General features: G+C 43.9%; 1 protein-coding gene across 2 annotated transcripts in view; it reads right to left on the reverse strand.

Annotated features, from left to right (window-relative positions):
* The window catches only part of nova1 (NOVA alternative splicing regulator 1), a 41897-nt gene that overhangs the window by 26141 nt on the left and 1418 nt on the right, over window positions 1-14338 (reverse strand). The window contains exons 1-2 of one of the 2 annotated variants that reach the window (XM_069668746.1): window positions 8804-8904; window positions 6300-6443 (exon numbers count right to left, since the gene is read on the reverse strand). In XM_069668746.1, coding sequence (XP_069524847.1) covers window positions 6300-6443; window positions 8804-8807 — 148 coding nt within the window. In that variant the 5' untranslated portion in view covers window positions 8808-8904. Of the gene's footprint in view, window positions 1-6299; window positions 6444-8803; window positions 8905-14338 lie in introns of those variants that run through there. The other variant, XM_069668738.1, reaches the window with a different exon arrangement.

The following is a 14338-nucleotide window of genomic DNA, read 5'->3' on the forward strand; positions in this document are numbered from 1 at the left end:
AGCATATACTGCACATGCATAAAGCTGAAATAAAACAGGATCTACAGAGAGTATCCCTTTCCTTTAGCAGGAAATACCTCACCTTGTAATTTATGTTATGGTGATGTTTTCCACCATGAGCTCAGACACTGTGATTGATACTTTAATGATCAGATAATGGAAAACATACACCCAGTGTTTCTATGACATCACAACAGCTTCATGAGTTCGTGCTGTACAGAGAAACTCAATACATGAAGCTGGCTCGGGGCCAGCTGCACGAAAGGGTTTGAAGTTTAGTTTCTAAGTTTGTGTTCAAATCGTGAACTCCCACGGCTCCCTCCGCAGCTGCTTAAATATGCGGATGTGTGTAAGTAGGTGTGAGGAGGCGTGTGTGTGTGTGTGTGTGTGTGTGTGTGTGAGCTGTGTGGGTGAATGCAAAGCGTGCTGCATTTATGGAGGCTCGAGTAACGCAGCCATGCAACAGTTCAGATGGGTTCAAACCGAATAACAGAAACGAAACAATCAGTGTTGATGTGTTAGGAGGCAAGCATGCAAACAAGATTTTAAGAGAAGTATGATGTCATGTTATCTGGACTGAACTCTCCCGACTACCAGGAACCAGCTCAGAGAGAAAGAGCAAGCGGGGAGGAGGAAAGAGGAAACTTGGCGTGCGTTGGAGCAGCTTGAGTACAGCTGGGAGAGGGGTCATGTCCACAGAGAGAGATTGAAACAGGCTATTTCTGGGCCTGCCCCCCTGTCCCCACGCTCACATACAATCATGTATCATCCACACCCTTCACTATCTACGCTCATCCATCTCAGGCCGCCACAGCAGGGCCCAGCCATATAGCTCCCATCAAGACCTTTTGAATTCACGCTCTCATGTCTTACACTGACGGATGGGGGATGTGAGGAAGGTGGGAGTATCAGGCTGAAACATCACAGGGAGGTTTACAGAAGAAAATGGCTGCATCGCTTGTTGTCCCTTGATTTCTCTGGTGTGTGCTTGTGCTGTGGTTTGTGGCTGCTGCAGAAAAAGACTAGGGCAGGAACTGTGTGTTCTGGCATTAGCATGCTATATTAGCCCCAAACTGCAGCTGATTTAACAGAGAAGGAAGTTAAAACACATGTAGCTAATAAGTCTGACATGCTGAATGTCTGGCCTCTGAAATTTCGGACTCTTTTTTCCATAGAGGGTGTTAATGGCAAATAGGTGTAAAAAGTTTTGACTTGCTCCAGTAAATCGCTTCAGCCAGCAGTATTAAAGACCAGCTCCAGTCATGTTTTCAGACAAATAAAAAGCACTGCTTGAAATAATAAATAATATAATAATAATAATAAATTATGTTTTTTTCTGCAAAATACGTTTAATTTCCTTGTAAAGATCCTCCCAAGGCATCTCCTCCTTCTCCCTCATTAAAAATTCATGAATCTGCATAGGCCCCGCCTACTATGTAGATTTTCAAGCACCCCTCCATCGCAAAAACAAAACACGTCTCTGCCATCGTTTAGTGGCAACTTGTTGAAACTTAGCTAGCTTGAAATGTTGTAATTAGTAGTCGTAACGTTAACGTTAGCAGTCAGTAGTGAGTTTGCAAAAATTACGATGACAGCTGGCTCGTGCATCGCTGAAGTGGTTGCCATAGGTTACACATAATGATATGCATAGCATCACCCAGTCCATTAACGGGATTGCCTCCTTAGGTTTGTGACGTCTCAAACCTGCCAATCTGAAAACGTGTTGTTCAGCCTGTCCTTGGTACACTGCAGTTTAAAAGCAGACAGGCCCAGCCATGGAGATGATGCTGATGTTGTCCCTGATATGTCTTGTAGCACATGAACAACACCACATGAAGATGTTTACAAGGTTAAACACTGGATTTTACCTGGAGGGGGGCTTTAAAGCTGGCCGTAATGGCTGCAATGTAATCCTTTGGGGCAATTGCACAAGACAAAAATCCGTCCACTAGAAGTTCTTGTTTTTGCCTCTGACAGGCAAAGATTGTTATTTTAATTGTCTGACGAATTTTATAGAAAGGATCTCTGCAGAGAAAACCTTTTTATTTTAGAGTAAGACTTTTTTAAAACCAGAAACAGCAGTTTGCCGAACACAGAAGTTGCTTGTCTCCCTCTGCCTCAATCAGTGTGTTACACAAATATTGTGTTGGATCCAAACCAACTTTTTAAACCACCAAAGAGTCACAATCACACAAATAAAACAACCGATCGACTCAGCGAAGACGAGCAACTCCTGTGCTCTCAAAGTAAAAATTACTGTTTTGTCTGACGGCTTTGAAGGGAGCGATGTAACAGCTGTTTATGGATTGGTAAAGCATCTTATTCTTAAACATAAAGGTCTATCTCTGTTGGGATCCTGTCTGTGATGTTGTCAGACACTTAGAATAAAAATCTTAGTCTGTCAGTGGAAAAAAGAAGAACTTTTAGTGGACGTACTTCTATCAGGCACATTTGCCCCAGAGGATTACATTGCAGCCATTACAGCCTGTTTTAAGGCTGCTGGCTAAAACAATCTACTGCAGTAATTCTAAAACTTTTTGTACCTTTTACGTTATTTAGCCCCTAAAATATGTAAACGTACGACCCACGTTTAAATATGCCAGCATTTATCTTGAAAATCGATATGTTGCTGTTTGAAACTTCACCAAGCTGCTCAAACTTAACACAGCTCAAGTGTAGCGTCTTCAGACTCCTCAGCTATTGTGCCGTGTACAGTAGCAGCCGTTTCATTTTACTTGTGTGGGCCAGACGACCGCCCAATCAAATCCTTGCCAGCACCCTCCCTGAACTCCTCTTCTCACTCATCACCATAATGAGTGGGGGGGATGGGCAGAGCAGGTGCTGGCCTATGAACACATCCACAACTCAAAGAAGGAAATAAGAATACATATCACTCCTCTCATTTGTTCCTGAAGTAGCTGTGCTTCAGCTGTGGGTGGAGAATTTAAAGACATGCCCTCTCTCTGCACACGTGCTGTCATTATGTCGAACAGAAACATGGAGGATGAAAAACTACAGGGGAAATATTTAAGAGCACATCCCTCCTTTCCCTCTCCCCCAGCACTGTGATTCTTTGCCACGGTGCAGTCAGTCCCATATATCACATGTAACTCCCAGCAGGACAGGCCAAATTCAAACCACGCTGCGCAGTGAAATATTCTGTGCTCTAAACAGAGTGAAAGACTCTTTTTGAGCTGAAATTCAGGTCACAGGTAGAGCTAAGCGATAAATCAATTCTATCAATTAATTCAAGTGTTTTGTTTAGAGTGGTGTTTAAATCGAAAACCAATTTTCCCTTTCACCAGAGTAAAAGAACTGCGAGAGTTCTCCTCGCACGCAGGTAAAAATGTCAAAATGGCGGCAGGCACTAGGGCTCACTTAAGTGAAAAAAAGGAGCTCCTTAGTCATCTCAAAGTGGTTCAGTTTTGCAGCATCCAATCTCTGTAAACTTTATGTAAGTTTGGCACATCAGATTAATTCCAGCATTTCAAACAGAGACACCATCTGAGTGGGAGAAGTGTGTGACACCGAGGGTATCACAAGACAGCAGCAGTCTAAAAACACCGGCTAAAAAGCAGCTGCATCACATCCATTATGATGGAGATTTAATTCTTAATCCATAGTGCCCGGCCCCGATCAGAGGACACACTGAATAATGAAGGTAGGTAAGCCAAGGTAAGGTCTCAAGGTAAATTGAGTACAGGTAAAAATCTTTGTCAGTCTTTGCTAGCTTACAGTTAAACAGGGAATATATTATCTTTTTATTTCTCTTCACTTTTTAGTGCAGTTACGTGCTTTTTTTGAAAATGTTTATGAACCATGCGAGTCCTGACTGTTATCAATCAGGGGTCACACCCACAAATGCTGCAGAAACGATGAGAAAAACCTTGCCTCCTGTGAATCCTTAGAATAATTACATGTTCAGTCTCGAGAGCTGACAACTTTAAGTGCTAATTGTGTAAATTTCTGGTCGGCACTCACGATACTTTGAAGTCATTTGAGTGAAGCGCTTCAGTTCTTTAGTTTACGTTGCTTTAGGCAACCAGAGAACTGACTGTGAACCCGTCTGTAATATTTCTGCATATTCTCTTCTATTCATGTTCAGTCGGTAATGTGCACTGCTGCCTGCTTTCAGTGGAAAGAGGTGATTATATGCTCTGAATATACAGTAAAAGAATACTACTACTACACAGGGATTATTGCATGAGTTATCACAGAGAACATCTGGAGCTAATAAGCAGCGAGACGCTCAGCACCTGTTATTTTTCAGCAGGTTGAAGCCTCCTCTGAGGCATGAAGGACAAACACACAGGCTCGTCTACGACTCGGCCCTTTGTGCTTGGAGGAGAAGATGGTTCGGCTTTGACCTCCATAAGATAAGGGTCACCGAGCTGCACCAGCATCCTTCTCCTTCTCCAGCACAATCAATGCTTTCAGTGTACGCAATATGTGTCCTCTGCAACAAGGAATCTGTGCTCATGTTTGGGGGGGAATAAAATGGCAGCTCCATGACAGCCCTGCGATGACGGGTGAAACCTGCTACTGGCATTAAATCATAATAGAATACCTGAGCTATCGCAAAAAAAATTGCAGGAGACGGTTATATTCGACGCATTGGTAAGAGCTGTCGTTACCCGGTCGGCACTTCACTGCACCTTCCTCACACATCTTTCCCACTCTTGTGGTTGTTTTTTGCCGCAATGGTAGCTTGTACTCCAAATCAACAAACGCCATCAGCTCGCCGCAGCCTTCTCCTTCCACCGAGCTTAACAGGAGCTCATCTCCAGCCACCGTTTCAGTGATCATTTATCCAACTTCTCGTCTCTAGTAGCATAAAACTGCGTGAGCTAACCATGCTAGCAAATGAGATGATGAAAGATCACCTGTTATCTGTCTGTGCCGTTTTCTCCATGTGCTGATAGGCACAAATGGTTAATCATCATACTAGTAGTTCTATGACATGCAGGTTTAGTGTTACATAGCTTTCACTGCACTTCTATTTATAATTACTTTGTTAAATTACTTCTAATCATCAGTCTTATTGGAGTTGTCCCAATGCAGATACCAGTATCAGTACTTTACTTTACTTTGATTTAAGTAAGCCTTAAATGCTGCTTTAGGTATCAGCGAGGATGCCAGTCATGCACCGATCCGATTTCCCCAAAAATAAACTGGTTTGAGGTAAACTATTATATGACGATGACAAATAAAAACAATTCAGTGATCCATGCATCCATTACCTATACTGCTTATCTTGATCATGGTCACTGGGCGAGAGGCAGGGGTACACCTGGACTGATCGCCAGTCAATCACAGGGCTGACATAGAGACAGTCAACCTTTAACACTCACATTCACAACTACGGACAACTCAGCATCACCAATGACACTAACGAGCATGTCTTTGGACTTTGGGAGGAAGCCGGAGTACCCGGAGGGAACCCACACATGCACAAGGAGAACATGCAAACTTCACACAGAAAGGCCCACTTAGTATGAACCGGGATTCAAACTAGGAACCTTCTAGCTGTGATGCCACTAACCACTGCACCACCGTGCAGCCCCAATGCAGTGATACTGAAGAGTATTATGGTAGTCAAAGCTAACAAAATGTCAGACCAATAATAATGCACATAATCTTTATCGCACTGATTTTGGAGGGGTACTCGATATCGGACAATACTCAACACAAGGTCCGGGAGTCGGTATCTGAGTCTGTACGGAAGGAAAAACAGTATGGGGACATCTCTTTCTCTTACGACTGCTGGTCGCCATTTAAGCTCTCATGTTAGGTCGAACGATGCCAGACTGAAGACACTGAACATGCTCACTTAGTGTTTGGATCTTATATATTTGCTGTATGGAATTATTCAGATACTAATAGATAGAAATGACATCACTACGCTTATTTCTTAGATATAAAATACAAATACTCCATACATTCAATGACGACTCGCGTCCAAAACGAGTACACGAGTACTCATGCCCACCCCTTCTCAACCGAGGCTGCAATTTCCTGCAGGCTTGAATGCTGCATCTGTAACATCTACATGCATGTTTAGTGCCCCAAGGACAAAAGCATAATCAAGTTCAGAGTGTTTACGATCAGCGTCTGATTAAAATGGACTGCACTAACTCCTGGGAAGCAAAATGAAGAGGTATCAAACGCTCTCTTGCACCAAAGCATCACTCCTCAGCTGGGTAATGAGTCAGATGACACCTCTCATAGACACACAGTACATATAGATTCATATAAGCCTGTATGCTCATCGATTTTAATTACTGAGTGTCCATTCTTACCTGGGTAGAAGTCTTTGGATTTGGACAGCTTAATGGTGGCACCCGTCTCCTTCTGCAGTTGTACGATGGTCTGGCCGCCCTTGCCAATTATAGAGCCGGCTGCATAGCTGGGGATCAGCACCTTCAGGAAGTACTCGCCCTCCTCTGGGGACGAGACACACAAAGTGGGAAAGGGTCATGTCTCGTAAAGTAGCTCTGCAAATCATCATATACACCATACTGGAGCCTAACACCCCCGATAGCCTGAGCAAGCAAAAAATCACAACGAGAATACATACAGTCGCTCTGACACATATGGGGAAAGGAAGTATTATAAAGTCTTGGTTAAAATGTGTCTGTGGTTTTGCCTTTTGCAGCTTCAGTGCATTCACATTTTATCAGAGATTGGTGACATGTTCTGTGTCCTGTCCCAGATTTCTCGTAGAGTAAATGATGACCTCCTTTCCAGTTTGCAGAGGTCTAATTTTAACTGTTTTCAAGGAGTTTTAGCAACCTCTGACTACATACAAAGCCGGGTCCGGTGTTTCTAATCACACTGTGTGGAGGCTGAAGGCAAGATGTGGCCTGTATTATCGAGGAAATAAAGTTATGTATCCTTGCAGTTCATTAAAGCCACCACAGATTGATCCTGCCTAATAAACAGACTGGAGAGGAACATATGGGAACCAATCCTGCAGATTTGTTGAACGCTACACTGCCAAGACGGTCTAAATCTCCTCCATTTTGGAAGGGGCTTCTGTGGCTTACAGAGGCTTGTAGCAGGCGGTGATTGACAGAACATCAGTCATGTTCATGTTCCCTCCTTTACAGTTGGGAAAGTTCCTTTACCTACAAAGCTAATTAAGAATTAATCAACAGAGAAGTGGGCAAGAGAATCACATAGAGTGCGCTAATCTGGTAAGAAGCAATCAACCACATATTGAGCTTGGACCTGGATATAAGTGAAGAGCAGAATGTGAGGTTCATAGATGTGGTGCAGCTGTGATTCCTCACTGAATCCCAAATATTGTACCGATGACGTCATGGTAAACAGTCGGTACAGGTGCATCCGTAGTGCTCTCCTCTGCATGCTGATATCGATGCAATGACGTCATGTTCGATTCCTTTTCAGCTGCCTCGAGGGTGACGTCACTCCAGCGGGCAGAGATGTAAAACTGTCCATCTTTGTAGATGTAGGATACGAGTGCAGATTTTCTGTCGTTTCACTGCATCTGACGTTTTGTGGAGGGTATCGAATGCGGGGGGGCTTGACCGGCTTGTTGGTCGTAGAGGAAAGATGGATGGATGGATGGAGATGGAGGTGGACCGCCCTGCACCGAGACCAACCTGTTGCCTCAGTAATGCACTCATTAGACTCAGATGTGAACGAACATGGCACTGTGACATTAAGGGATTTCACAGCCGAGATGTTAGCTCCTCTCCTTATTGCATTAATATGCCCCTCATGTTCCATTCAGACACAGGATTGTTTGGCGTGCAATGGCACTGACAAATACATACACACAATGACATGACCGTTAATGGGATTCACTTTTGATGTAGATTAATTAGCCGTCATTGTGCTGACTCTACCGATATTATTCACCTGAAAGCACCATCGAATGATAGTAAATAGTCAGGTTCTGCTCTTTCTTCTGAGAATAGGAGATAAACCTATGTATAGACTTCACGTTACAAGCTGTGTTCATCTCTAAACCACTGCTCATCTTTAGATTTTCATGCTTTATCGCAGTCATCTCTCTGCTTTCCTGACAACGAATAACAATAAAATGACCTTGGTGGAAAAATAAAGATCATGCATGTCAGACGCGGGCGCCGAAAAGCTTTTCAGCCTTCGTTCCCATCATGAAATATCTTTAAGCGTAGCCACACAAAGACTTTAATTTGAATCATTGCAGAACCCAAACATCCAAGGACCTGTTGTTGACAGACCAGCCAAAACCCACTGCGTAACTTTCTGCTCGTCTTCAACCGGAGTAAAAAACCCGGCAGGGGAGGAAGATCCCCTCCATCGCCCTCACAGCCACGTTTGCTGTCATTAGTCAATAATTAATTCCGTCCTAGTGTCTGAGATCACAGTAACAGGTTTAAATGGCGTCATGTGGTAGAGTAAACATGGCAATCTGTTGCTGCAATCCGCCAGGGAACGGGAGCAGTGGGGCACGTTGGGAAGCCGAGCCAGTGGGGTGTTAGTTCAAACCCCTGCTTCCAAGACTGGAAGGATGGCTTGGAGCAGAGACACGGACGCTGAGCCAAATGTGTTTAGTTAAGTCACTCAAGGGGGGTGGGTCAGGAGGAAATGCCTTGTGACCGTCCTCCCTCCTTCCCACTACCCCTGCGAGTACCCATTCTGCATTTCAATAGACTAACCTGCTGCTGACAGGCGGCAAGGACGATGGAACAAAAATGAGCAAAAATGGGATGTAGGTGTGTGAAATTGCACGTAGGATAAATGCATGAAGGATAAATTCAACAAGTCAGACAAAAAGAGTTTCGAGGCTTACCCATTCTGAGATCTGCTGCTGCTAGAGTCCTCTGTCAGATCGCCATCAATGCCGGGGCACAATCTCTAAAGGGGATCTTAACATTAGCCTCGGCATAGGTGCAGTGGTAGTGTTGAGGAATGCGGCCGGTCGACTTTTTTCACCGAGGTCTAATTCATGAGTGGGTGCAGAGAAAGAGATTTCACCGCAGCATCCGAGCCATGCCTGCAGCTGGCCAGAGCCTCAATTGTCTGAGAAAATGCTAATGCAGGCTCTCAGTGTTTTCAGTGAAAGACGGCACGCATTGTTCAAGCCTGCATCGGTTTGAAGGAGGGGGGGGGTCTTCCCTGCCGCATCACCCTTTTCACTGCTCTCATCCATATTCATCGAGTGGCCTGTCCGTCTGCAGCAGCGCGCAGGACTGACACCTCGCTCGGCCAATGGGTGGCCTCCTCCCTCCACCACGTCACGTCCCCACCCCCCGATGCCGGTCCCAAAAAATTGAATTCTCTTCCTCCACTCCGCCTCTTTTGACGCAGCACTATAAAGTATGGCAGCCCATTCACTCACTTTTTTTAGCGGAAAGTGACAAAGGTGAAGCGGCTCGTGGAGCGGGCTTCAGCCGTGAACGAGGAAGATGAAGAGTGACCTTCAGCGGTGGCTGAAGAGGTGTAGGTATAGCATGAGCAGAGGATAGAGGAGGTGAAGGAGGAGTGATCTGAGACAGCGTGCCTTACGCCACCCACCCTCCTTTTACTCCTTTCCCCCACCCCCAATCCCTTAGACGGCCATGTTTGAGAGGGCGGAGGGGCTCATCAACCATTGCAAATGGCAGTGCCGCAGAATGGTGGAGGGGGGTGATGAAGCCAATCACTACGCCTATAAATCTTACACCGAGAGGTATCTTAAGTGACTGAATGTGTGTAAAAAAAGATTGTGCGTGTGTGTGGAGTGTGTGTGTGTGCGTGTGTGTGTGGACACGAGGGGGGGTCCAGCGTCATTTAATAGAGCTGTAAAAAAGGACTCTTCTCTTGCTGGCTGCTGATGAGCTCCATCCACAAATCAAACCATAAAATCGTGGCCCGTTTTGGTTTTTGGAGCAAATTCCTTCCAGAAAATTCTCCCATCTCATTCAGGGAGAGATGCTCTGGTCTATAGACACAGCCTCCCTGTAGACTCCACTCCCTCTCCCAGTCTATCTATCTCTCCTCTTCCCCCCGCTCTGCTCTCTCTTCATTTCTATCGCTCTCTCTCTCTCGTTCTCTCTTTCACTGCCACCTGGCAAATTCACAGTCCACTCACGTCACATCGCTCTGCAAGGGCACCTGTGTCCTTCCCACCAAAAATAAATAAAAAAATACAGCTCACATTCCTGTGCCAACCTTTCCATTAGCAACATTACGAGATCATACCTAATCCCTCAGCCTCACAACCTTTTGGAAGGCGCAGGCTTGCCAGCAACATGGGCTCAGAGTTTGGGTAATTAGAAAGAGAAATAAATGAAAGATGTTCATTTTGAGGAGAGAAGGGCAGCGCTGATAAAAGAGGAGTAATTTCCCTCATTCAGTGTCCACGGCTCCTAATGCACGGCGTGGGGCTCGGCTTTGAGAGAGCACAGGCTTTCTTCTCTTTGTTGTAACTGTCAGTCACGTTAATGATCAGTTCTGGAGGAATAACGTGATCAATATCAGACGTAGTGGAGGGCTGGTGATTACAGGGAAGGCTGACGACTATCAGGCTGTCTACCACCACTGCCAGACAGGCAGTGTGAATTTGCAACGTTACACGTAATGCATGCAGATTACATGAAGTGGAGGGTGACACTAAAACACATTACATAAAGCACAGAGATGGAAGATATTTATGCAGCATCTGTTTTGTGTAGCAGTCATTTCAAATGGTGTAAATGTGCGTTTATGTGCACACACGGAGATTGTGTTCCTGGGCTCAGCCTGCAGGACCGAGCTCCAAATGAGCTGCAAATAACTGCAGCTTCATTTAAATTAGATACTTATCAGAATGACCACAAGACTGGCTGCTATTCCCCCCTCTTTAATTCTAATTAAGGTGGACGACTGCACATGCTAACACCTAAGAGACAATGCTAAGCTAACTTGCACCACTTGATTACTGTGATGTCATTTCTTTCAGTAGTTTCAAATGCGTCACATCCTGAGAATCGTTACAACCTGAAGGGTTATGTAAGTCAATACAACATCATCATTTAGAGCAGTGGTTCTCAACTGGTGGCCTCAGGACCCACCACCTCCTCCTTAATGACTAATCCCCCTGACTAATCGACCCACATTTTTGAAGTTTCTAAACCACTCAAATTTATTTAATAAAAATGGTGCAGTTTGGACCTGTTACGTCTACCTGACGAGCAGGCAGTGAGGAGAGTAGTACATGTACAGTTAGCAGCCTTTTTTCAACAGAAATAAACAACAAAAGTGCAACATGAATGCATCTGTAGGGCTCATCAAGTTTCAAGAGTGTAACTGTAGCTGGGATTACCCAATCAGTGGATACATGGAGTGTGAATAAACTACACTTCTACTGCACGCACGTCATAGGAAACCCATGTCCTTCAAAATTAAAGCGCAGCACAGACTTTTTGCCACAACTTTCTCGTTTTTCAAGCACACATCCGCGACCCACTTTTGGGTCCCGGCCCACCAGTTGAGACCCATGGATGTAGAACAGTAGTGAAAATGCATTATAAATACAGTCTCTTACACACTTTTTTCCAGATAAACACACAAACATTCCGATCCAAAACAACTCTGACTGGAGAAACAAAATATTTCGAATCACTCCAGAAGTTATTTGAACGTGTACATTTTAAAATGCTTTGCCTACATTGGTATTTTTCTTATTTGATATAACTTGAGTATCTTCAGATGCTTCTTACTCTAGAATATCTACACTTGAAGGTTATCTAAGTTAGGCTCGAGCCATTATGGTTTAAATTTTAAACCAATTTAAACAAGATTATGCAGACAAAGATCTCCCACAGCCGCCTGCAGGAGGTCCGTTTACAGGGTTAGGGTTTAGTAACAGAATAAACCAGTGGCAATTGCACACACTATGTACTTTTTGGTATGTAATGTTTTCTCTGCTCTGACATTTGAAGGCATCACTTTGATTTGTTTTTGACACTTTGGGGTCAGTATTAAAAAATCATGTTGCTCTCGTTGCAAACTATGAACACATACGTATCAAACATCTCTTATAAATCCTAAAAAACTAGATGTTCTTGAATATGTTCAATGTTCAATGCTCATACGTTGTTGTGGAGGTAAACACATACTTCATTATAATTTGACTTGTCCACATGCAGGCAGGTAGAGACAAATGACATGTTCTCTTTGTTACTCCAGATTAATTGATGAGTTTTTCTACACAGATCAGATCTTGTTTGAGAAACCATCTCGTTCCACTTTTGCCACACGAGAAGAAGGCAGCCTCTTCAGAGTTAATCCATCATCAGGACACGATTAATCGTGCAGCTCCACATTCAAGAAGTATCCTTAAAGAAGATGGAGTCAGGCTGCTAAAACATGAAACCATTGCAGATATAAAGCAGTTAAAGGGTTAGGGATGTCTGCGTGAATAAAGGCTGTGTATATGCCACGATAAGGAGGTTACAATTCGATGTGTTACTTTTTATTGTGACACTGTAAGCAAAGGGATTCTTTTATCTAATTTTAGGAAACTGTAACAGTATAAAGAAAAAATGTGCATAAAAGTGAAAACATTTTTCAGATCAGGGATTTGCTTTTGTATTTATCACATCACTTGTAACATTAAACATCATAGCACTACTTCTTGTAAAAACGTAAAGGAACTAAAATGTGCTAATATCTGTAACGAAAAACTTTGTATGGAAACTAGCTTTCTAAGCCCCTAGTTACAACTGTGTATTTTTAACACTAATAAGATTCATAAAATAATATTTCACATGGTCTCGTCGTGCATATCACCTTTACTAATACTGGATTGAAACATAATGATAAGGTCTCTCTCTGCAGCAGGCGCAGCGCCTCTGCTCTTGAGTGGTTCTCAGGGTGCTAATGGGGGACATATGGGGGCTGAATCTGCACTAAAACATTATCCCGTGGCACAAGGGTCCTTATGTGTCTTGCTGAAATTACATTTCTGAGGTGCAGCGGGCTGCAGCAAAGACACTGGTGCTGTTAGAAATAGAATATAATGCTGCTATCATTGAAGGGCTGGGACACAAAGACGGACAATTTTCAGTAACATATGGTGAAGAGACTGCCTGTTCTCTGCGGACGTCTCATTAACATTAAGCTCCAAAATAAGTGGTCCCTGTGAGCTGCAGGCAGAAACAATGACAGGAAATAAGATGTACAGGAGCTGGCACGCTGAAGCAGCCGTCACACTCGCTGCTGCACTCCGACTTCACACTGATGAGCAATACAGCAAGTTTTCACACACCTCCACTGATTGTGGACACCATTATTTCTCCTCCAGAAAAAGATTCAGGATCAAATGTCTAAAATGGTGCTGCAGTGTCTCTGTGCTCTTTCTTTACTGCCTGATCGTCTGCTGTGTGTTTGTAACCATCAACTATCTGATATGATCCTTTAAATTAAATGTCAGTTAGATTTTCATGCAGCTTTAAATGACACATTTTTTCCTACAAAAAGGCCAACCTCACCTACATGTACACCTCCAAGCGCTCTCCGTCGAGCATGCACATGTTTTGATTTTGTTTCTAATTCAAACTTTGGATAATTTCAGACCGCCTCAAAGCAAGAAAGCATCATGCAAAACTAACAAAAAAATACCAAACAGATGCTGAGATCTGGCTAACCCCGCTCGCTATAAATAACCTCACTTTGATAGGAATCAAGGCTACAAGTGGTGATCAGTTGGTACCCTACTTGGTTAACTGGGTTGTATGATTTTGAAATGGTTTCCTGCTTAGCTCACCTCCACATAAACACACATCTCACTCCTGTTTGTGTTTACTGGACAGCCCTTAATCAGCAAAATATCATGCCTGGAGCACAAGGAAAGTCCCACAATGACTCAGACTGCTCAAATGAACAAAACCACTTCGCTGTTTCTCTTCTGTTCACAAATCAGCACGGTGCTGCTCAGAATCAAAGATTACTTCCTTCTAGGATGTAATACCGCTTTCCCATCAAAATTAGCCCGTTGACGGAGGGTTTTCAGACCCGTCACGTCACAAACACGCCAGAAACAGGGTTAGTAAACTATAGTACGCACAAAGAACTTACATTATACTCTTTGGTAAGCAGCATGGAGGCCAGTGAAGATGTTACGGTGGTTAGGTCTTTATTGTATCTATTACTCATTCAGTCTGTTTATCAAACTTTGCGCTGACAAATTTGGAACGATGTTCGAGCGCTGCTCGGACAGAGACGGACGGAATTTGTGGCTGAGATGATAGCGGAGATTAGCGTGTCCACCCGGGTTTTGTTTTCCCATCATCCCATGGAGCCGAGGCAATAATTACCCTGAATGCTGATTGTAGCCTTTCCCATAAAGCAAAAAAGCCAGGTG

Source organism: Semicossyphus pulcher, unplaced genomic scaffold (genome assembly GCF_022749685.1).
Source record: "Semicossyphus pulcher isolate SPU_LCO1_2020_fin unplaced genomic scaffold, fSemPul1.0.p SCAF_10, whole genome shotgun sequence".
Taxonomy (NCBI): domain Eukaryota; kingdom Metazoa; phylum Chordata; class Actinopteri; order Labriformes; family Labridae; genus Semicossyphus; species Semicossyphus pulcher.